Source organism: Haliotis cracherodii, unplaced genomic scaffold (genome assembly GCF_022045235.1).
Source record: "Haliotis cracherodii isolate W230 unplaced genomic scaffold, xgHalCrac1.p SCAF_28, whole genome shotgun sequence".
In the NCBI taxonomy this organism is placed as follows: domain Eukaryota; kingdom Metazoa; phylum Mollusca; class Gastropoda; order Lepetellida; family Haliotidae; genus Haliotis; species Haliotis cracherodii.
The window spans coordinates 2,744,376-2,771,075 of NW_027266284.1; the positions used below are offsets into that span (position 1 = coordinate 2,744,376).

At 39.1% G+C, this 26,700-nt stretch overlaps 2 protein-coding genes across 26 annotated transcripts in view; one reads left to right on the plus strand and one right to left on the minus strand.

Annotated features, from left to right (window-relative positions):
• LOC139473379 (calpain-7-like) overlaps nucleotides 1-26,700 on the minus strand; it is a 366,786-nt gene that overhangs the window by 105,762 nt on the left and 234,324 nt on the right. The window lies entirely within an intron of this gene.
• LOC139473360 (tyrosine-protein phosphatase non-receptor type 4-like) overlaps nucleotides 1-26,700 on the plus strand; it is a 187,095-nt gene that overhangs the window by 31,154 nt on the left and 129,241 nt on the right. For 13 of the 25 annotated variants that reach the window (XR_011653929.1, XR_011653930.1, XR_011653931.1 and 10 more), the window contains exons 1-12: nucleotides 2,862-2,937; nucleotides 9,661-9,809; nucleotides 11,726-11,839; nucleotides 13,005-13,047; nucleotides 13,332-13,410; nucleotides 14,007-14,104; nucleotides 17,909-18,029; nucleotides 18,454-18,547; nucleotides 19,765-19,853; nucleotides 20,426-20,501; nucleotides 24,038-24,198; nucleotides 25,628-25,696. Coding sequence is in view for 6 of the 25 variants with exons in the window: in XM_071255897.1 (XP_071111998.1) it covers nucleotides 2,886-2,937; nucleotides 9,661-9,809; nucleotides 11,726-11,839; nucleotides 13,005-13,047; nucleotides 13,332-13,410; nucleotides 14,007-14,104; nucleotides 17,909-18,029; nucleotides 18,454-18,547; nucleotides 19,765-19,853; nucleotides 20,426-20,501; nucleotides 24,038-24,198; nucleotides 25,628-25,696 (1,145 nt within the window). In the remaining 19 variants the exon portion in view is untranslated. Of the gene's footprint in view, nucleotides 1-2,861; nucleotides 2,938-4,831; nucleotides 4,853-9,660; nucleotides 9,810-11,725; nucleotides 11,840-13,004; nucleotides 13,048-13,331; nucleotides 13,411-14,006; nucleotides 14,105-17,908; nucleotides 18,030-18,453; nucleotides 18,548-19,764; nucleotides 19,854-20,425; nucleotides 20,502-24,037; nucleotides 24,199-25,627; nucleotides 25,697-26,700 lie in introns of those variants that run through there. The other 12 variants (XR_011653942.1, XR_011653944.1, XR_011653935.1 and 9 more) reach the window with 5 other exon arrangements.

Genomic DNA, 26,700 nt, shown 5'->3' on the forward strand with positions numbered 1-26,700 from the left:
CATGTCTGGGATTAGAAAAGAGTATAATATGTATTAATGCATTGCAGAACAGATTCTACAGTCATAGCAGAAGGATATTGCCCTCTGCTAGAATAGGATCCAGGTCATCTCAATGTTTTTATATCAGCTTTTATAATTGACATGATTAATGTGTAACTGCCACATCTAAGCATTGCAGATGGTCTTACATGAAAGCCTAGGGAGTAAAGATAATTTCAAGTACATTCATTGGCATATAGTGCGGGGGGATATAGCGATCAGCCAGTCTGTCCGTCCATCCGTAATCATTTCGAAAAAAATTCAGTGTATTTGATCAAAACTTGGCAAATCTATCAGTCACATACTGAAATTGTGAGTTTTGCTATTTATTTTTTTACGTTTCCATGGCAACAAGTTGGACTTAGGTTCTATAAGGGTGGTGGTCGTTTCTGGAGGGTAACTCAAAAACTGTTAAATACTTTCTTACAAAACTTTGCATGTATACCAGGCACATACTGAACTGGTGCCTTTTGCTATTTAGGAATTTTATAAATTTATATTTTTTGTTTCTATGGCAACAAGTTGGATTTAAGTTTTAATATAGGGTGGGTTCACTTATGGAGTATAACAAATAAACTGTTAAATATTTCCTTGCCAAACATTGCATGTCTATATATAAAGCACATACTGAACTGGTGCCATTTGATATAAAGGAGTTTTAGAAATGTTTATTTTAGAATTTCCATTGCAGCTATTTTGACATGGGCTAAGAGAAATGTTGGGTCAGTTACCTGGTTTGGGACCATAATGTGTTAAAATTGGCGGGGGATATAGATGACTTCGTTGACATTACGCTTGTTTAGTTATTGTTTCTTGTAATTTGTCATTTGTTTGCATAAAAAAAATCCCACAGAAACACACTTGTTTTAGTTTCCATTTCATATGGATGCGATCTTTTGTGAGTAAACAATGTATGCTTCTTCAAGAACATTCAACTCTTGACTCATTACATACAGAATTGCACATTTACATTTACAGACAGCTGCCGGGGGGGATATGTCATCTTTCTGATGACTCTTGTTGTATGTGTAATAGTAGAGGGGCGATACACCAATGCGTCAGTGGATCGCGATTTTTTACTTCAGGATACAAGTTTCTAACACAATGGCACACAAAGTAAAAAGTATTGATTCTTACTTTAAGTGAATTCTCCAATAAATGTTACACTAAACACTAATTACCAGTGATAATGAGTAGTGAAAACGGAAATATTTTCATCCGTTGGGCTATACTTGACCATGTTAACACTGCCAACTGTAAATCGTTAGTGTGCCACTGGTATTTGGCCATCCTGTCTATGAAAAACATGGCTCACGCACCACGGAAAAGTGCACATGCAAGTATTGTGATCAAGGTATCGTGATACGTATCGAATTGCACAGTTGGTGTATCGTCCCAGCCCTAATGTGTAACATAATTTTTTTTAACATTTGCAATTATTTGAATTAAACCCGACTGTACCATTTATCTCTAGTGTGGATTTTTGTCCCGTCATATTGCCCTTGTCATGGAATACCAGCTGAGCACTTGTCCTACAGGATTTCTGGTTGTTGCCATCCTGTCAGATCCAGATATATATCCATGTAACAGTTTTAGGATGTGTGCTTGTATCATAGTGTGTCTGGGTGTTGAGACTCTATACACTGGACACCTTCTCAGGTGGAAAACAGGATCTCATGGGTTGAGTGTTATAAATGCATGTGTCTCACTATCTTGAGTATTTTCTTCTACCATACTGCGAACAGTCTGAGTGTAGCCAGAAGTTGCCTAATGTCTGATTTGAAATAGAAGAAAGATGTGAAATGCTTGTTCACAGTTGTGGTGATGAATGAAAATGGTTTCTGGTAAACCATGAAATCCATCAGCCAAACAAAAGGCCTGACAGGTAAGGTCAGAGCATTAAAAGTGAGGTTTGTAAGAAATGGGTTGGCTAGTGGAATGCAGCGGGAGTGTGATCACTGTTTGACAGAGACAGTTGGGAGAGGGAGACAGAGGCCCAGTCAGCAACCCACACAGGGAGTTTAGTCTCACAATACTATCACCCCAGGCCAATCTAAAGTGATGGTGTTGCTTGTTTCAACAGGGTTGTAGATTGCCAGATATTGAAGTGGTTGTACTGGAGGTCTGCGATATGAGTAAAGTCACAGAGCAACTCACCAGTGCATTCCAGGAATAGTAGTGTCACAGGAATAGTGTATGTTGTGTAGCTGGTGTGGGAGATCTCTCATTTCAAGATTGGAAAAGGCTCAGAAAGTATCTGTGTGATATGGCTGATATGGAATGAAAGGTGTGGATATCAAGGCAGTGTGCAGATTCAGTGTAGCTATGGATTGGAAATGATTTGGTGAATGTTTATCCTTGACTAATGTTTTCATAAGGATCACAACATTTTACATATTGTTGGAATAATTGCCATTGGGTGACAGATTCCTTGATGCTGATCAGACATTCCAGGAGCATGATGTATTTTGTGTTTCAAGAAGTGTGTTGATTGTGTCAATGCACAGGTTTCCGTGTACAGAAACACACACTCCAGGGAACTGAGATGTTACCAGTGATCAGACGTGTTATCCCTTCATGTGTAGATGTAGAATAGGAGGGTACCCCTCGGACAGCCTAACAGACTACGATCAATATATATACAGAGTATTGACACAGAATTGATTTCCATTTTGAATGCTTTGTAGCAATTCCATTGTTTAGTTTAAGCCTCACTTCATGCAAACATTTGTGAATGCATATTGCACTGATTGGTGAGTCAAAGTGACCATGTTCAGCTGAACTGTTGAGAAGAAAGGCTCCTGGTACAGAACTGGTAGTGAGTTTGTGATTCATCTGACTGAGTGATGCAGAATGTGGATTATGACTTTGACAAGAAGGTGTCTACATCTCTTGCAGGTCGGTACCCATACTTAAAAACAGAATAACCACCTCATCTGATGTTATTAATGGAATCAGAAGACTGTTATAAATGAGCTTTCATCTTGAAAAGTTGTTTTGCACTGTACTAAGATGAGTGGGAAGTTCTTACAGATGTCTATTTTTAGTGTTGTATCTTTTGAACCAGACTAGACAATTGTATTGTGGCGATTAGGTCCGAGTTATTTATCATAATAGAATGAAGATTTAATACACTGGATAATAGAGGATGGTATAGGGACCTCCTTGCTAGGGCTGGGATGAGTCCAAATTGACTACCCAGGTACTCGATCCACTAATAATTTCCCAACCCTACCGGGGTGGTCGGGTAGCCTGGTGGTTTAAGCGTTCGCTCGTCACGCCGAAGACCCGGGTTCGATTCCCGACATTGGTACAATGTGTGAGACCCATTTCTGGTGTCCCCCGCCGTGATATTGCTGGAATATTGCTAAAAGCGTCGTAAAACCATACTCACTCCCTCACTCACTCACTCACTCACTCACTCACTCACAACCCTACCTGGGTACTTGCTGTATGTCTCAAGGGATGGGTACAACATGTCCTCTTGGGAATTATTTTATCATGACAAAAACAATTTAGATACACATATATAATGGCCTTATCATGCATACACTGAAGTTGACTGAAGCTTTATCCTTCCTCGAACATATAAATGCCTGAAGGAAAGCGTGCATGGTAAGAAAGAAATTTGAACATTAGCCATTTATAGTGTAAGCATGGAGTAATATTGTCATTGTCACAGGTCTAGGTAGTCCTGTGGGCATGGTGGGTACCCAGGTGCTATTCAGGACCAACCTGATCGAGTGACCCATCTAAGCCCTATTCCTTGCATTATGAATGTCTTTATAGATGGATGATGGTGATAAAAGCTCCCCTGATAACTTGAAAATAAGTTTCCCCAAGTTTAGGTTCCCCTCACCAAATGTATGGAATGTATAGTAGTAAAGATCACATCATAAGCTTATGAAAAATGTTGGTTTTCATCTGTTTCCATGTTCTTCAAGACTGATGCCACATATTTGTACAGGGGAGAGGTAAAATACTGAGTGTTAACTACTATACTAGGGTCTGTTGGTCAGATAAAGGTTTGATGTTCATACTTGTTCCTGCAGTGGAACTACGATTAGACAAGTGAAAACCTGACGTCATGCACATATCATGTCAGTGCACACTTGATGGGTTTTGGCAGTTCCTCATTCACAGTGTGCACATGGTTATCTTGTGTAAGAAGGCTGTGTGTGTGTGTTATTCTCAGGGGCTGGTTGGTAGAGCCAGATCTACAATATCCAGCTAAACTCATTTCAGGATTTGCAGTAATAAAGGAACTAAAACGTATAAAGCAGATTCATCATTCTGAAATATATGTTCTGTGTGTTATGTCTGAAAAAGATACATAGCTGTATAGCAAGAAGAAATATTCCTAGGAACAGTGATAAAGGAATTTATGTTTAAAGTTTTTACATGACCAAGTCATTTTTTCCTTTTCTGATTTTTAGAAAGCAATGACTTGTTGAGAGCAACTCCATAGTTGGCTGGTGGAGGAATGTGGGTGTAGCAGGTTGCATGTCGACAATCATCATCTTCTTTGTTAGTAATGTCTCCTGGGTGTGGATGTAGTCAATCTGGATTCTCCTGTTGATTGTGGGTGTCATATTTGAGACTTTCTCATTACCATGTATTTTGTATGAGGAGTGGCCTAGTTTAAGGTGCACCAAGTGTCCGGTTCACTTGCCCCAGTTTTAATGACAGGTGATCAGGAAATCTGGATAGTACAGCAGTCCACCTTCATGGTGGTGGGGATTGGAGTCGTATGCAGATGTTCATGAGAGCGAAATGTGAATATTTGGTATGAAATGAGTTTGTCCACATTAAGGTACATGCATGTATATTTCAATGTAATATAGTCATTTAGGTTAATTCCTAATATCTGAAATTCAGAGGTGGTTTTCTGTCAAAATGACTGTTAACAGTCCTCATGTCTTTGGTTAAATTGTAACTTTTTGTAAAATGATCAAGGGTACCTCCTTTTAGGAAGATCGGTGTATTATTTGAGAGCCAACAGGACATTTGCCTCTAACACTAACAGTACTGCAAGAATTCAATAAGTCTGCCCTGTCAACTGTCTGCTGAACCACTTGGTGTTTATCATGTTTATTATCTGGATGACCACATGTTTCCCCTGTTTGTGAATGTACAGCTATTGAACTGGTATAGGAAGCTCTGTACTTCCTTGAGGGGATTCACCCACAATCTTAGTGCAGTGTCATGGAGGGGTATGGAAATACCCACAGTAATGTTTACATTGTGCTGTGTTTTATGACCTGGCGACACTGCCTAGTACACATGGGGGTGGGAGGGAAGGCACAGGATGACTATGTCAACAATGTGTTTACATCACTGCTCCCTATTCCCTGTACTGAAGCAAGGGGGTAGTACAGTATGTAGGGAATTGGCTGCAGGGCCTGGCAGGCCTAGTTGAGTCAGGGGTCATGCTTCTATGTGAAGGCTGCAGCGAACTATTGTCTGTTCAAGCTTCATGTCATAGAGGCAGGTCTATGTTTTTGTTGATATTTCAACTGTTTATCATCATGAAATATCATGTACATTGATACATACATGTATAAGGAATACTGTCCAGATCATGATGATAAACAAAAAAGATATGCATTTCCTTTGATCATGTATGAAGGAGATGAAAGTTTCTGTTTTTTTAAGACAGTATCATATCTATATTCATATTGTTCAGTTTGTGCCACATACTGTAGTTCTGTGGCTGACTTACTAACCATAGCTTCATTTTTTAATGCATGGCTGCCTGAATGTGTGAGGAGAAGAGATAACTGGGTTAGTGTGTGATTGTGATGAAGGTGCCCATGTTTTATTCATAACCCAATAGCATGTAGAGTAAGCAACAATTGTACTGTCTCTTGGGAATGGTTATTTCCCCTTTGTGTCTATCTTTTGATTCTGTTGTCAGATTGATTGGTTATGTTCAACATTTGACATTTTACTGTTCATGGTTGCTAGTCTCATTTAACAGTGTCTAAAATGTTCAGCTATATATTAGAAACATGCTGAAAAGTAAAGTTAATACATTCAGCCTAACAATCCAATAGCTTGAAACACATTCATTCTTTCTGATAGTATTTGAAACCTTGGTTTGATATAAGAAGCCAGTGTTTAATATTAGGGGTAAGGTGTGTGTAATTTGTCCTACGTTTCCATGTGAAGTATGTGAGAACCAGCCAGTGTGAGTTTCCACTCATGTGTTTACACTAAGCGTGAGCAGCAACAAACTGATGTTAGCTTCCTGTGGAATATTGGCTGGCCTGCCTGATGGCTGTAATACTCACTGGACATGGGGGCCAAACAGACAAGTACCAGACCCTGCTAGCTGACTGACTCTTGGTAGACACTGACCTTTCCTTCTTTGCTGCCCATGATGGCTTGTCAAAGAGAGATTTGTCTGCATCTTAGTTGCTTTATTACCTAAATGTTTTTACCAACACCAACACATGCCAACATATACCAACATGCCGATTCTATAAAAAAAAACTCCTGTCTATACTGTTGAGCATCTCACTGTTAAGATGTGTTTACTTGATCCCTTTGTTTGTTCTGTATGTCACCACCATGTACTGTGCCCTGTTGAAAACATGTATCAGTGCAAAAGGCTTTACAGCACATCACCTATTAAGCTTCTGATAGTAGGAATTGTTTAGTATGCTTCAGAAACGGATGTATGCCCCTCCTCTGTATCTGTGTGATCATGGGTGTCACCATCTTATCTTTCAACATGTCTTTTAATTTTTGTCAGATGTTTAAAAAGGGTTGTCCAGTTGGGCCCAGTAGAAGCACTTGTTACTGCCACAACTGAAGCGATACAGTAGCAGCATTTGTTACTGCCACAACTGAAGCAATACAGTAGCAGCATTTGTTACTGCCACAACTGAAGTGATACAGTAGCAGCATTTGTTACTGCCACAACTGAAGTGATACAGTAGCAGCATTTGTTACTGCCACAACTGAAGCGATACAGTATCAACATTTGTTACTGCCACAACTGAAGCAATACAGTAGCAGCATTTGTTACTGCCACAACTGAAGTGATACAATAGCAGCATTTGTTACTGCCACAACTGAAGCGATACAGTATCAACATTTGTTACTGCCACAACTGAAGCAATACAGTAGCAGCATTTGTTACTGCCACAACTGAAGTGATACAGTAGCAGCATTTGTTACTGCCACAACTGAAGCGATACAGTAGCAGCATTTGTTACTGCCACAACTGAAGCGATACAGTAGCAGCATTTTTTTGTCAATTGATCTTATATTTCACATTTTGACAGTGACATAAATCAGCAGCATGGACTGGGCAGCAGTCTAGGTTCAGTTGGATGGTAGAAGTTGCACATGCCAAGATTCTTCCTGCTCGTAGATGTCAAAGAGGTGGATTTAGCTGTCATCTTGGGGAGAAATTAGTTCCAGTATACAGACATGATTGTGGAAACAGTGGTGCCTTGTCAGATTTCTGAACTATGGGCAGATAGTATTGGTGTGTTCTGTGGCAAAGACCTTCAATTGTTAATGAGGATTGTCTGTGATCCTTCTTAAAAATAGGAGGAACTCACCAAATATTAATGTGGTGATTGTGTGTTCAGATTCACTCAACAACCTTTCCTTTCCCTCACCATCATCATGAAAAACAATGATGACAATTACATACTGAATTGAAATCGTATGATAAATCATGTTCATTACTTGAGTATGAATACATTATTAGTTGTGTATGCCATAATCTTTCATACCATAAAGTATCCAGGCTGTGTAATTACTGTCTGGATCCATTGTCACCAGGGGTTCCGAAAATTAAAATCCCAATTGGACATTTGCATTTTGGCCACGCCCCCTTCAAATAGCGTATTCTAGTACCGCTTGGACTATCATGTAGGTACGATGTATTTACAGCAATCAAAACAAACAAAGCTTGTCAGTGTAGATAATCTTTATTGTGTTACAACTGCAGACAGAAACTGCTCAGTCCTAACTGTAGATCATGTCCTGTCAAGAAAAATTTAAATGTCCGATAAGCAATATTTTAAACCAGACATTTGAGATTCCCAATCGGACATGTCTGGCTTATTTGACCGTTTCGGAACCCCTGATTGTCACCATCGGTAAGAAAAGCAATAGCTATGAGCATTTTTTATATGAATTTAATCGGAATAATAGATATTGGGAAAATATGATAGAAATGACTTAGAAGTCAATATTCTTTTAACAGCAAAATACAAGGTCATTCTCAAAAATTGTATGACAAAATGTTCTGATAACAAGAACCTACAAAAAACCCATTGTAGTCAATTATTGAGTATTACCCATGTATTTTGTCTTTCTTCAAAATAACTAGTTTGGTGCAACACAGACCCATAAATGTTACATCATTGAATTAAGGCGAACTTCATTTCCTATGGTACTCTGGTTTTAATGATGTAAGAGAAACCATCAGGTCTGTGTGATAGGAGCAGCCAGAATTGTGACTGTACCAGTGTATTGATCACCATTTGTCAGGTGATTCAGTGCTGGGATCACAATGATGGCTTAGAACATTGCATTCCTGTCCGATTTTCAACATGGTCGCAATGGCAGCCATATTGAAAATATAATATTGATGCACTACTCCACTGCTTCTGCATGTACTGTTGTGAAATTTGACAGGCAGTAAGCATTTTCAAAAATGTGTTACATTTGAATCTTTTAAACTGTTTCAATAAGGAGAAGCCTGATAGAAACAGGTATTTTCTCATGTAATTTCTTGTAATTATGCTGATAATTATTAATGATTAACATATAGAAATAAAAAAGGGCAAATTTCTACTACTACTAGTCCTTATGATACTTTAACTATTGGGCAGTTTGGCAAGGACTACAGGACTGGTGCAAATTTCTAACACTGACTTATATCCATGTTGTGATGGTTAAAGTTGACAAAGTGTATGCCATTGTTTATGTCTTTGTGAACATGGTGAATACAAGCGGCAACATCTTTCCCAGAGCTACATCCTGGCCAATACAGGTATTTATCTAGACTTATCAATGAATAATTTCCTAATTCATGGCTTTAAACACTGTTGAAGATGTGATTTGTATTTCCTGATAACAGGAACAATAATGTGGCAGAGGCTTTAATGCATAGTTTTAAATTATTGCATTGAATGAAATGTTAAAATACTATTGAGTTAAAAGATATTTGTATATTTTCCCAAGTTGCCTGGCAAGGGTACTAAGTTTGATGTCCTAAATAAATGCCTGCAATATGTTGATCTCATAGGTTAATATAGACAGACATCTAGTTTCTGAAATGAACAAAAACAACAGTTTTTATATTATCTTTATAAAATATAATACAAAAGAGCCCAGAGAGTCCTGCAGTAATCTAGACTTCCCCACTATTACAGACTTGCATGGGCTATATTAGGTATATTTCTTTCAGGGTCTGTTTGTGAGTTTAAGGTTAATGTTACTGTGCTGAAGGTACACTTTTCCTCTTCTTCATACATGTCTACAAAATGAAGTAACTTCATATGAGAAATCATGCTGATCCATTGATGGATTTTTATTGTCACAGATGAGATGACTGTATTTGACCGTTGTTTCTATGTTTTGTCTCTGTTTCAGAGCTACACACTATGTCCATGAGACTGGTGTCTAGCGGGAGCTACAATGTTCGGGCTTCAGAAATGGCCCACCTCCAAGATCGTACACCCAAAACAGTCACATGTGTTGTCCACTTCCTTGATGACAGCTGTGAAACCTTTGAAATAGATGTGAGTACTGACAATGAAATACTGCCTGGTCTATGTGTGAGTTGAAGAACTTGTCAAAGATAGGATGAATGTGAAAAAGAAAAGTAGTTTTAAAGGAGATATATTTCTCATTACCCAACCTCATGAAAACGACCACACTCCAAAAGTTCCCCTCATTTATTCTGAAAACTTCAAACCTGTCAAAGACTTTTTTCGAAGTGATAGATTCATGATGTTATATGTAGGAATATTTTTTGAAAGGTTTTTGTATAATTATTCAGTAATGTGAGTATATATTTATTTTTTCAGATTCACTATTATATCCAGAATTATTTCAGCAGCTTTTCATTCTTTTTTAACCGAGTAGAAGTGTTGGTAGGCGTGGTTTTATATCTTTTTTGGCGATTAGTTAATTGAATCATACTGCTTTGGCGTTCCAGTGTCTGGACGATTGGCATAAAAGTAATAAATTGTGAAGCTTGAAATAAAGCTCCTTGTCAAATGTTTGATCAAAGTAATATTTATTGAATGCTTAAAAAGAAAAAGTATTCCATCCCAAATGGATGATGTGTTGTTTGTGACACCTACAGTCCTAAGTGGTGTGTAGGCTCATCGTGAGATGTTGTCTTCCAACCCCCTCCCCAGGGGGCATCACTGTCAGTGTGTGGGAGGCAGGCAGTCACAACCCGCCACACATCCAGGCCAAGGGAATGGATTAATTCTGTCTTGACCAACATGTACTCTTTCTCTGTGAATTTAAGCCTCTGAGGCCCTTAGTCTGAGTGTTCTCAGAGATTTGAGAGGATGGTATAAGCATGCAAATGGACAGGAATGTTTGATTAGGTAGTATTGAAATCTGGAACAGAACTGATTATACAAACATTGAAATAACCACATGAAGCTGCTAATAAGTAATAATTGTATAGATGGTGTGAATATTGTGCAGCTGCTGTGGAGGTTTTTTTGAAGTGTGATCACTTTGGTTAAAACAAAATACATGCAGTCAGATAGAAATGATTTCGAATTTGACAATTTCATTCCAGTATGTGAATTATGCTCTTAGTCTTAGAAGTGCCAATGCCCCCAAAAATACAACATCTACCTACGCACAAGCAAAAACATTTCTTGGGTCATCAGGTGGAGATTGTGAAATTATACTCATTCACACGTGATAATGGAAGTCCTATACAAAATAATCCTTATTTCCCAGTATATGTAATATATGGAACGTGTGTCATGTCTAATCATTGATCCGCTGGTCAATGCAAGCATCAGACTAATAAGGTTGACACATGCTGTGATACTGTACAAAATTGGGTTTTGAATGGCATTTAGAAGTGATGCACATAAGAAAGAGAGTTTATTCCTTCATCAGGTTAATCCTTCATCAGGTGATGATGAAGGAGTAAGCATATACTCCGAAACGTTGTCTTTCGTCATAATAAAGAAGTTGGCATCCATAAATTCTCTTCCTTATGTAGAAAACTGGCATTAAATTTAGATTCACTTATTGATATTGCAAGGCAAATTGGATATTGGAAATGGATTGGACTAGCCCACTGAAGGTCTTGCCACAGGGCATAGAAGAAAGCAGCTGTTTTTGAGTTGTTTTTGCCAATTGACTATATCGTACTTGATCCAGAAAGGTGTGTTTGATAAGGGACTAGCCCACTGAAGGTCTTGCCACAGGGCATAGAAGAAAGCAGCTGTTTTTTAGTTGTTTTTGCCAATTGACTATATCGTACTTGATCCAGAAAGGTGTGTTTGATAAGGAAAATTTGTCTTCTAAAATTACAAGTGGCTTCAGAACAAATTCATTCAGCCACTTCTCTCCATGGAAAGAATGTTAACTTACCCAACTTGTGTTTTGTGTTCTTGTTCAATATGTACATGGAGAACCTCAGCAATAGCTAATTCATTTGAACCATATGTTACAGAAACGTGCCAAGGCTCAGAATTTGCTGGACAAAGTATTTGAGCACCTTGAGCTGGTTGAGAAGGACTATTTTGGACTGCAGTATTTAGACTTGCCCCCTGGTGATGATGCACTAGTAAGTGACTGTTACTTGCGATAGTATCAGCCTCAGTAGGAGAAGGCTATGCCTGTGTGTAGGTTGAGCTTGTGAACTATACATTGTTTCTGCTGAAGATTTGGTTGGTTTGTTGTTTAACGCCGCGCTCAGCAATATTCCAGCTATATGACGGCGGTCTGTAAATAATCGAGTCTGGACCAGACAATCCAGTGATTAATATCATGAGCATCGATCCACGCAATTGTGATCGATGACATGCATCAACCAAGTCAGCGAGCCTGACCACCCGATCCCGTTAGCCGCCTTTTACAACAAGCATAGTCGCCTTTTACGGCATGCATGGGTTGCTGAAGACCTTTTCTACCCCGGAATCTTCACGGGTCGATTCTGTTGAAGAAGCACACACAAGAAGTGGATACAGTAAACTACGGTTATAACAAACTCAAAGGGACCACTAATATTAATTTATTATAACTGTAGTTTGTTATAAGCATATATATATATATATATATATATACAGCATATACAGGGACCAAAAAACTGTTCGTTATATCCGGCAGGTCGTTTATAATGGTGTTCCTTATAAATGTATTTTACTGTATGTACAATTGATTCATGCCTGTTTTGTGTTTGCTGGTTATGTTATGTTGGTTTTATGAATAGTCTTTTGTGTAAAGGACTAAACATCAGTTGAAATTAGTGCTGACCAGAGAACCCTATATATAACATGTCTTTATCCCATCCCTATTAGAGCTTGTGTCTTGCTTCCTGCTAACAGGCTCGGTATATGAGATAATGTACAAGCATACTGATTTTGTGAAGTCTACAGATTCAATTTTTATTAAGTCCAAGTTTGTGATTTGCCAGATCTGATATTCTGCATGATAGATAAGCAGCAATGAATCTAAAAAATCCTAGCCCCAATGAAATTAGCAAGTTTCATGAAGTAAAGAGCAGCTCTAGAATGTGCCACCACCCTCTCGCTGCTAGAGTATTCACAAGCAATAACGTTTTATGCTTGAAAACTGAATTATTTCTACTCATCAGTTAACTGCAGAGTACATTTTTCAAGACATCTGTCCACATCGACATACTTTGTATCATGTTCCTGATGGATGCATGATCATATGTCTACCAGCACAGTATTGCCAGTAATTTTAGTTTACAGCATTTTCTGTTGCAGCGATGGCTGGACCCACTGAAGACTATAAAGAAACAGTGTAGAGGTATGTGTTGGTCACTTAGGGGAAACTTGAGGATATTTAGAAGAATAGGAATAATTGGGTTGGGTTATTTTTTATTTTCACCTATATATGAACAAAGAATTACAAAGTTAGTTTGAACCTACTTTAGTATATTTGAAACATGGTAACATAACATGCATTATCTCTTTATTGTTTTAAATATGGTAGATACTACTGTGTACACTGATATCCCTGCTTGTGGTATTTAGTATTCTCTCATTATTCAGTCAATTCAAAATTTCTGATTTTGGGTCACTTATTTTCAGTTGGACCACCATTTGAATTTTTTTTCCGAGTGAAGTTTTATGTGTCGGATCCCAGCAAGCTTGCTGAAGAATATACAAGGTATGCTGTAACTCTATCAGTGCATGGGGTGCCATCACATAAGGTGTGACATTAAACGTGAAGACTAAGGCTGGTGTCATGTGAGTGTAACAGTACGCTGCTGCCCCATGTAACCAATGGATGTCAGGAACAAAGGAAGTAGCCTCTGAGTGATTCATGCTTTATCACACAATAGGTCACTGTTTGCATATAAATCAGAGCCTACGTTGTCACACTAGCAAGTATGAATCACTAAGTGTTAAGACTAATCTTGCTGTGCATGTGGTCCGCAGTGAAAATAGCCCCGGTATGAACAGTGACTCATGTCCCGTGTGAAGCCTGAAGTGTGCCTATGTCGCCCTGCTGCAAACACATTTAACGACTTGTGTGTTGATTTCGATGTACCTTGTATTGTATTGTATTGTATTTTATCTGATGTAGAGGTTATTGTTGAAGATATCATTTTAATATTTCCAAACCGATGCATCGATGTATAGCTTCTAAATAAAAAGGTCAAGTATTATAGATGTACAAAATGGTAACAGTGATCACCATTGTAATATTCCCTAGTTTGACGGTTAATGCTCATCAATAAGATGTTTTGTATCCACTTACAGATACCATTTCTTCCTGCAAGTAAAGCGGGATATTCTGTCGGAGAAGCTGGTTTGTCCTCCCAGTCAGGCAGCGCTGCTTGCAAGCTACTCTGTACAATGTGAGTCTCCATCCTCACGCCAGTGTAATCGCAGTCACTTATTGTAGGCTTACTACAGTGCCATTTTTGGGTTAAAGTCACATGTTGTATCTGACTTTCTCACCCACCTGCATAAAAATTCCAGGAATATCTGCTTGACACTAATGACAGGTGTCTTTTCTACAAGCATCATGTTAAGCATCTTCTGTAAAAACTACACAACTGTTGTAACTGAAACTTGGCAGTGTTGTTGACACCAAGGTGGCATCTATGGCAGCCTGGTTGTAAGTGGCCTGGAACATATACCCATCTGAAACCCTATATGTCTCTCCTATACTGCAAAGTTTGACAAATCATGTGAAGATAATAATACCATATAAAGGTTGTTGAAATAACATATTTAGCTTACCTGACTGGACGTCAAGTGAACTTACGTCATGACCGTCTTCACTGGACTGATGAAACTCAAACTTGACATCCAAATCCAAGTTCAATATGTCTGCCACGGCAGCCCTGTTGAAAAACTAACTTATATATGTCAATTACTCAGTCATGTTTGGTCCAAATATAAAGAAGTTATGTATATGTATTTATTGTTTTGTGAAATTTTACTGTTTGAACTTATTTTGACCATGTTCTTTAATGGTGTATAAATGAATTTTGACTCATTAACATCTTCTCCTCTGAAATTGACTAAGATGGTGAAGTTTGGTCTGTATAATTCTTCTTTTGGTAACGTAATACTTCCGATCTATTGAATTTAGTGTTAGTGTTTATGCATCAATAAATAGAATAGCAATGCTAATAATAGCAAATTTTGAATGGTTCTCTTTGTTGACATTTTAAACTGTTAAATCAAGCTGAGCATTGATCATTTTCAAAGGCTGCAAGAAGACTTGTCCCCCAATTATAGATGCTACTTACATGACTAGACAATGCATGTATTATTAACTAAACTACATGCATACTGTTTATCTAAAATATACAAAAACAAAATGTTTTGTCATACTCAATGTCTCCGCTGGTTCTCAATAGAAACAGATAATCTTGATGTGGTACAAGCCTCCCCATGTAAAAATACATCAGCGTCACAAGTGATACGAGAATACCTGTAAACATACATCCGTGCAAGTGATATGACCATCCATGTAAACATACATCCTCGTAAAAATACATCCTTGTCACATGTCGTGCAAGTGATTCGACTAGTCATGTAAAAATAACGACTACATCACATGTGGTGCAAGTGATATGATGTATCCATACATCCTCTTCACATGTGGTGAAAGTGATACGACTATCCATGTAAAAATACACCCTCATCACAAATGGTGCATGTGAAACTTCTATCCTTGTAAAAATAACATCTGCGGCACATGTGGTGCAAGTGATACGACTATCCATACATCCTCTTCACAAGTGGTGCAAGTGATGCGACTATCCATGTAAAAATACATCTGCATCACAAGTGCCGCAAGTGATGCAACTATCCATGTAAACATACATCTGTGTCAAAAGTGCCGGAAGTGATACGACTATCCATGTAAATATACATCTGCGTCACAAGCAGTGCAAGTGATGCAACTATCCATGTAAACATACATCTGCATCACAAGTGGTGCAAGTGATGCAACTATCCATGTAAACATCTGCGTAACAAGCGGTGCAAGTGATGCAACTATCCATGTAAATATACATCTGCGTCACAAGCGGTGCAAGTGATGCAACTATCCATGTAAGTATACATCTGCGTCACAAGCGGTGCAAGTGATGCAACTATCCATGTAAATATGCATCTGCGTCACAAACAGTGCAAGTGATGCAACTATCCATGTAAACATACATCTGCGTCACAAGTGGTGCAAGTGATGCAACTATCCATGTAAACATACATCTGCATCACAAGCGGTGCAAGTGATGCAACTATCCATGTAAACATACATCTGCGTCACAAGTGGTGCAAGTGATGCAACTATCCATGTAAACAATGAGGTGCAAGTTGACTTCTCTCAATGGGCACTCATATCACACAAACAGTGATATTTCTTGTGTATTCACGGTTGATAGAGAAATGTAATGTATACAAACCCTTGCCTTGACTACATTCACAATAATTGTAAGTATAGTTATGTGGCAGTATATTTGAAATGATTGTCTGTGGCAGCAAATGATTGAAGCACTGGTATAATGGCAAGTTCTGCAGTGACCAGATTATAACAATTAGTGTGATTACCTCCCTTAGTTCTTAGTGAACATGGCAATCTTGATTTGAGAAGAACAGGCTGGCTGTATCAATAATCTCATTAAAATGAGACCTTAGTTCTCGCTACCGCTAAACAAAGTTCTGAGGACATCCCATTACGGGTCACGTCAGACCGACCTTGCGCGAACTTTGACAGACCAATCATAAGGGAGCTTTCTCGTGCTTTACAGCACTAATTTCAAATTGGCGACACCGCTACGAGACATATTTTGACAAATTCTCGATTTCAAATTTGAAACCTAAACAAAAGAACATTCTGGAATGGCTAATAGATGGTCTACATTGTATGGATTCAGTCGTTAAACCTGTAACTATCGTTCGGAATACCCCGTGTTAAAGTTTTCGAGGTTGTATGATTTGAAATCACATTCTGATTGTCACTTTCATAATCTGGTCGGATGGGATGTCTTCAGATCTTTGTTAAGCGGTAGCGAGAACTATGGTCTCATTTTAATGAGATTGACTGTTTAAATATAAGGGCAACACAAGTATTCAGGACCTTACGATCTGACTTGTGTCTTTATCTACTTGCTAAGTGCGGATGGGATACCTGTCTGCAAACTTCAAATTCCTGCCAGCTTCCAACACTATTCTGGCAGGTCTGTTTCAAGACATTTATCAGTGACCGATTCTGGACATATATTAAAGGGCCTGTTACTTATTGCTGCGGCACTTACTTGACCCATTGTATTGCCTTTTTGTTATTGTGAACCTAAAACTGTGTGTTTCAATATAATTTATTGATTATTTATTGATGTTGTGTGGTAATGTACTGATTTCACAATTTAGTTTTGTATGAACCGATTTGGGGGTAAATAGTACCAGGCCGTAACCCTGACTGCTTCAATGAAGAGATTACAAGACTTTACATAGGCATATCTTTTGATAACAAATGAAATGTTTATGACATTTTAGGGACATTATAAAAAAATGTTTGAAGAAACTTTATTCATGACAATGTGTTGTTTATGAACCTTATTCATTGCCATCTCGGTCAACCACCACCATAAGGATTTGTCAGGGCAGGATTTTAAAGTCCATCAGAAAACACTCCTCCCTTAGAAAGGCCATGAAAGCAATGTCCCAACATCATTGAAGTCACAGCACAGGAATTTGATCATAACAACTTATCAAACTTAATGAAATTAATTTCAGAACACGCACAATTAAGAAAATCATACACGAATAACTGTTTCTGGGCCACAACTGTCACATTAATTTTCTTGAATCAGTGAAATATTGAAATTGACAGGTCAAATCAGATTCCTCATATCAAAATAGCCAGCTGAAGCACTCCTTTCCAAATTAAAATAGGAGGTATCTACTGTACAGTGGGACAACATCAAATTTCAAAACTCTGTAGCCTCATCTCCTGAATCACCTTGTAAATCTATCAGGAATTGAAGCTGAAATTTTGGCATGGTACGCAACAACCTACTTTCCAAGGAAGCTTGTCAGCTATTTGTGAATATAGAATTTGATTATTGTTTTCTTGCGGTTACATGGCATATTCACTTTTTACATTAGACATGACATACACAGAATTTACTGTTACCTTGCAGCGGAACTAGGTGACTACAACCCAGATGAACACAAAGATGGCTACTTGGCCGACTTCCTCTTCATCCCCTCACAGACAGATGACTTCGAGAAGATGGTGTCCGAGAAACACAAACAACACAGGTTAGGATACATGTCTTGTCTCCTGCCAGCTATCAGTGGAATCTAGGTTGTTAAATGAGTAATTCATGGCAAACATCTTCATTAGTGGAGATTTAAAAGAGAGCTTCCTGGAATCATGGATAATTACCTGTATTTATACCATGTATATGTATATACTCAAACACTGCTTTATTTATCAATATCCTTTAAAATTTGAAATGCATTGAAAGTGTAAAACAGTTCCCTTGTAAGCAAACATTAAGTTGACATCTGTAAATAATATAAAGCAAAGCGCGCACAACTATAGTAATGTAAGTAAGTTTGGTGAGGTGCCATAGATGTCTAAACAGATAAAGACAAAGGCCAAGTTTCCGATGTGTGAGGCCTTCCTGATACGTGCATTTATAAAAAATTGATAAGGAACCATGTTTATTCTGTTAACTAGGGGCCAGACTCCAGCAGATGCGGAGTACAACTTCTTGGACAAAGCAAAGCGTCTGGACATGTATGGGATAGATCTCCACAATGCCAGGGTAAGGGTAAGCATGTCCTGTAGTGCCCCGTGGACTTGTTGGTCTTACTTCCATCTGATCAGTGACCACTGCCCGCACACCTGCCTGCCTGCCTGCCTGCCTGCCTGCCTGCCTGCCTGCCTGCCTGCCCTTCCACCTGCCCGCCCGCCTGCCTGCCTGTCTTGTTGCATGTTCCCTTTCTTAACTGACGTGTTAGAGCTGTGGGTTTGGTTTGATGCTTTTGATGTGGATCTTGTAATGCCATCAATTTGTCATGAGAAAAGGAAGGTTTCAAGTTGGTTTGATGATCACCGGATAGGATTGTAAGTATTGAACTGTTGAGGGGTTAGTGGTCTTTCCCTGGTGGGCATCCCGCTGGAAGTTGTCACTCACACCATCAAGGTAACTCTCACAATATGAGCACCCCATCCTCATCGAAAGGTCTGACTACTGCGAATCAGGAAGTTACACTGTATTCCCAGAATTGTTGCTTGTGCTATCAGTTACAGACGGGAATATTGCGGAATAACTCATCAGTCATTCAATCACAATTGTTGAAAACTCTTCAATGCCCATTTGATTAACAGGGGCTGTTGTACAAAGCAATCTAAGCTCTAAGACTTTTGAATTCTATGTTATGGTATGGCAGTTACGTGATTCATAGCGCTAACATCTCTTTGTGCTCTGGGGCCCTGGAATGTTTGGATGTCAGAAAAGAAGGCCCACTGGACCAGCAAAACCATCAGTTTTTCTTCTACATTATTTGGCCACTTCTAGAGTTAAGAATGCCCACAATCTGAGCTCTGACTGCTTTCTGTTCTTGAATTTATTAATACAACTTGTTTTTGTTCAAAGCTTGGATATTTAGCAGTGTAACTGACTTTTTTGTTTTAGCATGCTGCATGTTTTGGCCGTTTTTGTTTTGTGTTAGATTATATTTTAGTTAATATTTCCAGTTGCTGAGCATGTTTTCAGAATGGCACATTTCAGATTCACTTAACAATTGAGATCAAGGCCTCTTTTAGAGTATCAGAGGTTTCCTTTTGAGGCTGAATGAAATATGCAATAGAAGCTTATGAGAACCCTCACACAACTTGTCTGACATAAGAAGATGAACTCTTTTGTGTTACCTTTGAGGAGTACTCTTTCACATCACTGATACATTGAGAAAAAAACAACTTATATGTTATTGATAATGCTGAAGATGTGTGCTTGGTCTGTAACCTTTATGTGTTTGTGTGTAGGATCAAAGTAACATAGAAATCCAGCTGGGAGTCACATCAGCAGGCCTGGTGGTCTTCCAGAACAATGTCAAGATCAACACTTTCTCCTGGTAAGTACCACAATGTGTCTTCTCTCACACATTTTGTCCTTGCCTGTGATTCACATTATTTGACCCCTCCAACATTAGTAGAAACACAAGTCAGCAGTCAGTTCTGACGGCCTTCAGAATGCTGAAGCAGTCAGAGTTATGTCCTATAGTCATGTAATTATTCCCTGTGTCCCAATGCCAGACTGATTTTGACCCTCTATAAGCATGATAGGGGTAACTATATACGTACTGCTTAACGATAATAAATGCTTCCCACCCACTTTGTAACACATTCCTAATTATGCTAATTGAAACACTGGTCAAAGTGTGTTAACCTCACTCACTCACTGTCGTAAGTGACCATGCAGGGAGGGATAGGTACAATATAGGACTTTTTCTGTACTAAATTTAATTTGTCATGTCTGGATTGTTTCATTTTGTGTTGAGATTTCTAGGGATCTCAGGTCTGTGATGAACAAGTTATATTATATATGTGTGTTGGCAGTAGCCCTCAGTTTCATGTCTCACACTCCCTTTCCTGCTGTATCCCTGGGAGTAGCCCATTATATTTAGTTTGTCTTCATCTGTTTCAGGGCTAAAATAGTCAAAATATCTTTTAAGAGGAAACAGTTCTTCATCCAACTCCGCCGGGAAGCGGTGAGTGTCGAGGTGATTTGTTTTCTTTATTCTTTGTGTTGTATGTCAATAATCAGTGAGTTGATTAGTTTGGACATATAGATATGTGGACAACATTCTGCATGATGGTTTCAACAACTGAGTTTCAACTTTTTCTGCATTTTACTAAAGAAAGATATACAACCATTGTAAAAGGGGAACATTCCTGATATATTACTAAAATAGTAATTTTTTACTTATCCAGCATTACTCCTTAATGCATTCACTACTTACCTTACGACAACAAGAAAACAGCGCGACGACAATGGCCTTGGGTGAAGAAATAAAGATGTTGTTGATTCCAAGTCCCACTTTTATATGGACCATTGCCACTTTTATGTAACCTTGATGACAAGTCACCTTCACAAAAATTGTACCCTCTGCCAAAATCAACAATACAGGAGCATATTGTGAGTATCGTAACTGCTCCTAATTTTCAGCCACCTGAGACATTCAGTTCTGCTAGATCTGCGTCAGCATCTCAAGACGCTTTGATGGGGGTAGCACAGACTCGGGCCATGATCCAGTCAGCACAAAGGCCCCTACAATGTCATCAGTCCCAGGGCTTACAGCGTACATTGTCATGCAGGTGACGCATGATCAACTTATCCAGCGCGGCAGAGGTACGCCCAGGCGTCAACACCGTTCCAGAGCACTAATTGGATGCAAAACTTCAAGCAGTCCATGTGGCAGCAGTCTATGGCACACCTGTATCCTGCGCCCACGCCTACACAAATGTATCAGATGCCTGCGTCAGTTACAACTATGGCACAAGGCTTAGCGCCTACTTCAGCACCTAACGTCTACAATACGCCTATTGTGCTTCATGGTACAGCACATTCATCGCTGGGCAGCGCTTGTACGTCTGCGCGTACATGGACATCAACGCATGAATCCCTATTAACAGGTGAATCATCCAAGCCCTCTGTCAGAGGTAGCACTACACACCGGAGCAGAAGCCGATCGCCATCGTGGCGAACAGGTCAACATCGTTCTGATTCATCAGACTCTTCAAATGGCGAAGATGGCGCAGCTTGGCTTAGAGCAAGTACCTGATTGGGTAGCGGACCGTTTCATTTCAGTGCCTTCCCCCGGTAACGGGGTGGATAAAAAGGACACCATGTGGTCGCATCCTACATTGATTCTGGCCGACCCTATACTTAGAGATATGACAAGGTCATTGGATGACGACTTCTCCAAGCTCACACTTGTGCCGTTATTTGAATCACCCAAGTTTATGAAGGACGAGTTTCCTATTCATGCGTTCGCGGTAGCAGACCAAGCTCAGTTTGGATGAGGACATACAGAGGATGACAGGCTCGTCAAGGCCAACCACTCTTAAGGTTCAGGATACCAGATTTGCATATCAGACCGGTAGTGAAACCTTTGTCACCTTTATCTCAGAGTCTAGTCCTGCTCGTAGATGCCTCCCTTCAGGGGTGGAGTGCTCACCTGCCAGACCAGACAGTCTCAGGCCTATGGTCTGGCGCTCATCGAAAGTGGCTCATAAACAACTTGGAGTTGATTCTGGCCATATCCTGTTGGAAGAATCGGCTACAGTCTGCCCAACTCGCAATATCCACAGACAACATGACTGTGGTGTGGTGCCTGTGCAATCAGGGAACAATGCACTCCCACTCCCACTCCCTGCTTCAACAGACATTCAGGTTTTTCCATCTAGTGGATCATCTGGAACTACAATTCATAATTCAGCACATCGACAGGTGTCGAAACATATTCGCTATTTGGCGTGGGCAGCAAAATCTATAGCTTTACCTCATTGTTTCTCTACCAGAGGACTATACGATGACAAGTGGGGATCATTTAAGACTTTTTGCAAGGCAAAGAATCATACCCTATCACTGCGTCACCTCAATTCCTCGCTGAATACCTCCTACATTTACATACCCAAAAACCCTTTAAAGGTAGCATCATTACTACGTATTTGGTTGCACTTAACTCAGTGTTGGCCGTTCTGGAAATCGCAAGATGACTGAGCTCCCAGGACTACAGGCCCTGCTTCGCTCTTTCAGGCTTGAGGATCAGAAGGCCAAGTTCAGCCCACCTGCTTGGGACTTGAACGTGGTACTTCAAGCTTTGCGGTGAAGCCGTGTCTCCTACGTCCACAACCGAAGTTAGTCGCACCACCATATCCCTATGGTTACAGGAAGTCATCCTTCACACTTACGACATCGCCAAACTGGATTTCCCAAGAGCGAATAACCCTCATGAGATCAGGGCTTCTACCATGGCTTTACACAGCAACTTCTATTAGAATGATCATGGAAGGATGTTTTTGGAGGTCCGACACAGTTTTCAGTAGTCTTTATCTTTGTGATGTGGCTCTCGAGGACGTCGAAGGCATGCAAAGTTTTGGCCCTCTGGTTGTATCCCAGCAGGTTACCAACCACCGACACAAATAATGAACTTGCCCAATACAGAGCCAGTCTACTTCCCTGTGCAAGTTGCTGAGATTCGTCCAGTGGAAGAATATTAGACAATCTTTTTTTGTCAGACCTTGGCTCTATGTCATGGTAAGTAAAGAATTAGCTGGCTAGGTATTATTTTCTTTATAGATAAATATTTATAGGGAACTACTCTTTAATTCCTATGTTAAATCTGTTTGGTATTTGAACAACCCTCTGTAATGTTTTTTTCTGCTTCACAGTTTATCGACCAACATGTGTCATATTTTCAGGGTATGAATTATTGAGGTTTCTGTATTTCTTCAGAAAACAGCCCCATACAGATGCATTAAGGAGTAATGCGGGATAAGTAGAAAAAATTAATAAAATCTATTTTTTTTACATTTGTATGCTTATCCTGCATTACTGCGTTTAAGGACCCACCCGTTGCAAACTTGCGTCCCAATTTGGCTTCAGAAACCTCAAAAGTATGTTTTTTAAGCTCGGGCAACAGGCAGTGATATGAGGAAGGTGACTTGGCATCAAGGTCACATGACAGCGGTGATGTTTTGTGTAGCGCCTACTCCGGAATCAACAACATCTTTATTTCTTCACCAAAGTCCAACCCCTTTACTTTGTCTTCTTCTTGTCGTAAGGTAAGCAGTGAATGCATTAAGGAGTAATGCAGGATAAGTATACAAATATAAAAAATATTTAGATTTTACTAAAATTAGTAAGATTGTATCTCAAAACAGATTTCTGCAAAACTTTCCATACATTATTGAAGCCCTTATGTAGCCTTCCAGGCTGGCAAGCAACATCCCAGTGTAGCATGAGTCAGGATCAACCTGTAACCTAGGTTCTGTAGGTTTCAGATGAGTTCTGTAATTATCAGACAAATGGTCAAGTATTTACTAATGCCAGTATTGATATCATCAGTGTTCTTGTCATTTCATTATATTTTTTTCTACTATTTATCAGCTAGTGTGGAATTGGTGTAATATTGCACTTTTCATATTACTAGTTGACTGTTGCAGTGCATGTATAGTTTGATCATGTTTTACACCACTACACGTGTGCAGTCAGTTGAGGCACAGTGTTCATTTGGACCGTTTCTGTTGCCAGAATGACAGTATTGAGAATCTGATTGGCTTCAACATGATAAGTTACCGTTCATGCAAGAACCTATGGAAGTCATGTGTTGAACATCATACTTTCTTTCGCCTTCATCACCCAAACCCACCATCCAAAAAGATCTTCTCCATAGGATCCAAGTTTAGATATAGGTAAGACAACTTGTCATTTCCAGTTTACTGTTACAATGTTTATGAACACACTTCAGCACCTTTCAAATTTCTTGATAAAAGTGGTATTATGTTGTGTTGAATGTACAAGATGCTTGACAGTATGTGATGTTTAATGTGTTTCTATTACAGACTTGTGCTTATGTGATAAGAATACTTAGAAATTATAAATGATGCAATTTGCTTAAACATCCATTATTTAGCAAGTACTTTGCTATTTCTTGTTTGCAATTTGACGTAGTTAAAAGTAAAGCTCATCATCAGTTTGAATGCCACATAATAGCAAGACAGTGATAAGTTGTTCCTAGAAAGATTATGTTTATGTTAAAATATATGTTGTTGTTTATGTTAATCATGAACACTTTCATTGCAATTTTTGTAAGGTAGCAGTAATTGTATTGATGTGGCACTTGTTTTACATACTACATGCATATCACTACAGTTGCATTCAGTAATTGCTAGCTATCAGATGTCTAAACATTGCTTATTTGCAACTGTTTGAACCTCATCATGTTTCCTGATCTATGAATATATCCACATAATGGTGTGGCCTCAGTTTGTAACAAGCATTGACACCCTGTGAAGGGGGAGTAACTCTTGATGACTGTCAGTACATTGTGGCGGTGTCTCCTTGATGAAACAGGTAAATATGCTCCTCACGGAGTTGACGGAAGTTTGTCAGTTGTTAGTGAACCTCCCCTCATGGAAGTGTGCACGTTACTGTATGGTGGTAATACATTTTATTCATCAAGAGTTATCTCCCTTTTGCCAACATGGTTTTGGGAACAATATTTCACATGTTCATCACATCTAATGATTGTTGGTTTTTTTTTTGCTTTTCTTTCATAACTTTTGAGAAGTCACAGATTTCTGATCAAGGGGCCTAATATCTGCATCACTTTTCAGACTGTCCTTTTTGAACACAAAACATGATCTTTTACTTTGATCATGTGTTTGATACTCATCCCTGACTTTTGAAGTAGAAACCTTCATGTTTTGCTCTATGAAAGAGAAGGAACACTGTTGAAATTTGACAGATTCAAAAAGATACCATTAAGTCCAAGTGGATCATTTCAAATATTGGTGTGTATGATGATCAATGTTTGGTTTCCTGTCTGTTCATGTAGAGAGAGAGAGAGATCAGTATTGACAGGATGTTTGATTGAAAATATATATCATTCAATAATCCTTTGCAGTAATCAAAGCCATTCTGTATCCTCAACATACCTGACAATTTGTATGAAACTGCAACAGAGCTACTTTCAGTAAAGGTTCTAATTTCAATGGTATCTTGTTTGAATTTGACTGAACGTTTATGTTGAAATGAATCTGAATTGAGACTTATATTGGGTCAACTTGATGAAATCTGAAACTAACCCGTGTTTTAACTACTAACTGGTGAATCTTCCAGCGGGAGAACTGAGTATCAAACGCTAGAGGAGGGTAAAAGAAGAGCCAAAATAGACAGAACATTCTCCAGGTAGGACCTGCAGCCATGACCCCTCCCCCCTCACCCCACAGCCGAATTGGTCAGATCTCTTCTTCCCATAGTGCAGAACATGCTGCTTGCTGCTTGCACTGTAGACACACACACCATACACAGTCAGTGCTGTCACTGTTTTCTGTATACTGCGAGCACATGCACCACACTGCCTGTTGCCATCTAGGTCTGCAATTAGCACAGCTGTCTTCTAGGGCAGGTAAGGCTTTTGTAAAGCAACCAGGGATCAGATGGTCCTACTCAGGCTTATAGTTTGTAGCTCTGGGTGATCATGTTTTGTTTCCAACATTTTCAGGAAGTCTTGACTGTAAGTCCGTGAGAGTATTTGCAGTAGTATGTGTTTTGTCATAGAGTAATATGGACTGAGTATTTAAATGACCATATATTCATCCGTTTTCCACAGTGATCTCTGCATCTATTCAAAGTTAAGTTATATACTTCTCTGAGGACATTGACTGACACTGAAATTTCCAAAAGATTCTCTTCAAAATTAATAATGAGTTGAAGAAATGTTTCACAATGGCTTCATGCCATTTAACTCTTGCAAAGTCACTGAACTAATTGAACTGTGTTAATAGCAGACACAGACATTAAAATAGTCTTATACCAGATTTCAATTGATGTGACAGAGTTGCTGTAAGCATTCATGTCCATTTATTTTCTGAATATGGATCGGTTGGTCAGGCTCGCTGACTTGGTTGATGCATGTCATCAATCCCAATTGCGTGGATCGATGCTCATGATATCAATCACTGGATTGTCTGGTCCAGACTCGATTATTTACAGACCGCCGTCATATAGCTGGAATATTGCTGAGCGAGGCATTAAACAACCAACCAACCAACCAACCAATCTGAATAAATAATTGAAGACCTGTTGATAAATATGAAACAAGTAACCTAATTTCAACAATGCTCAGGCCTACCAAAGAAAACCAACAGAGAGCTACCAAGCTATGGGAAATGTACATACTTCGAATAGAA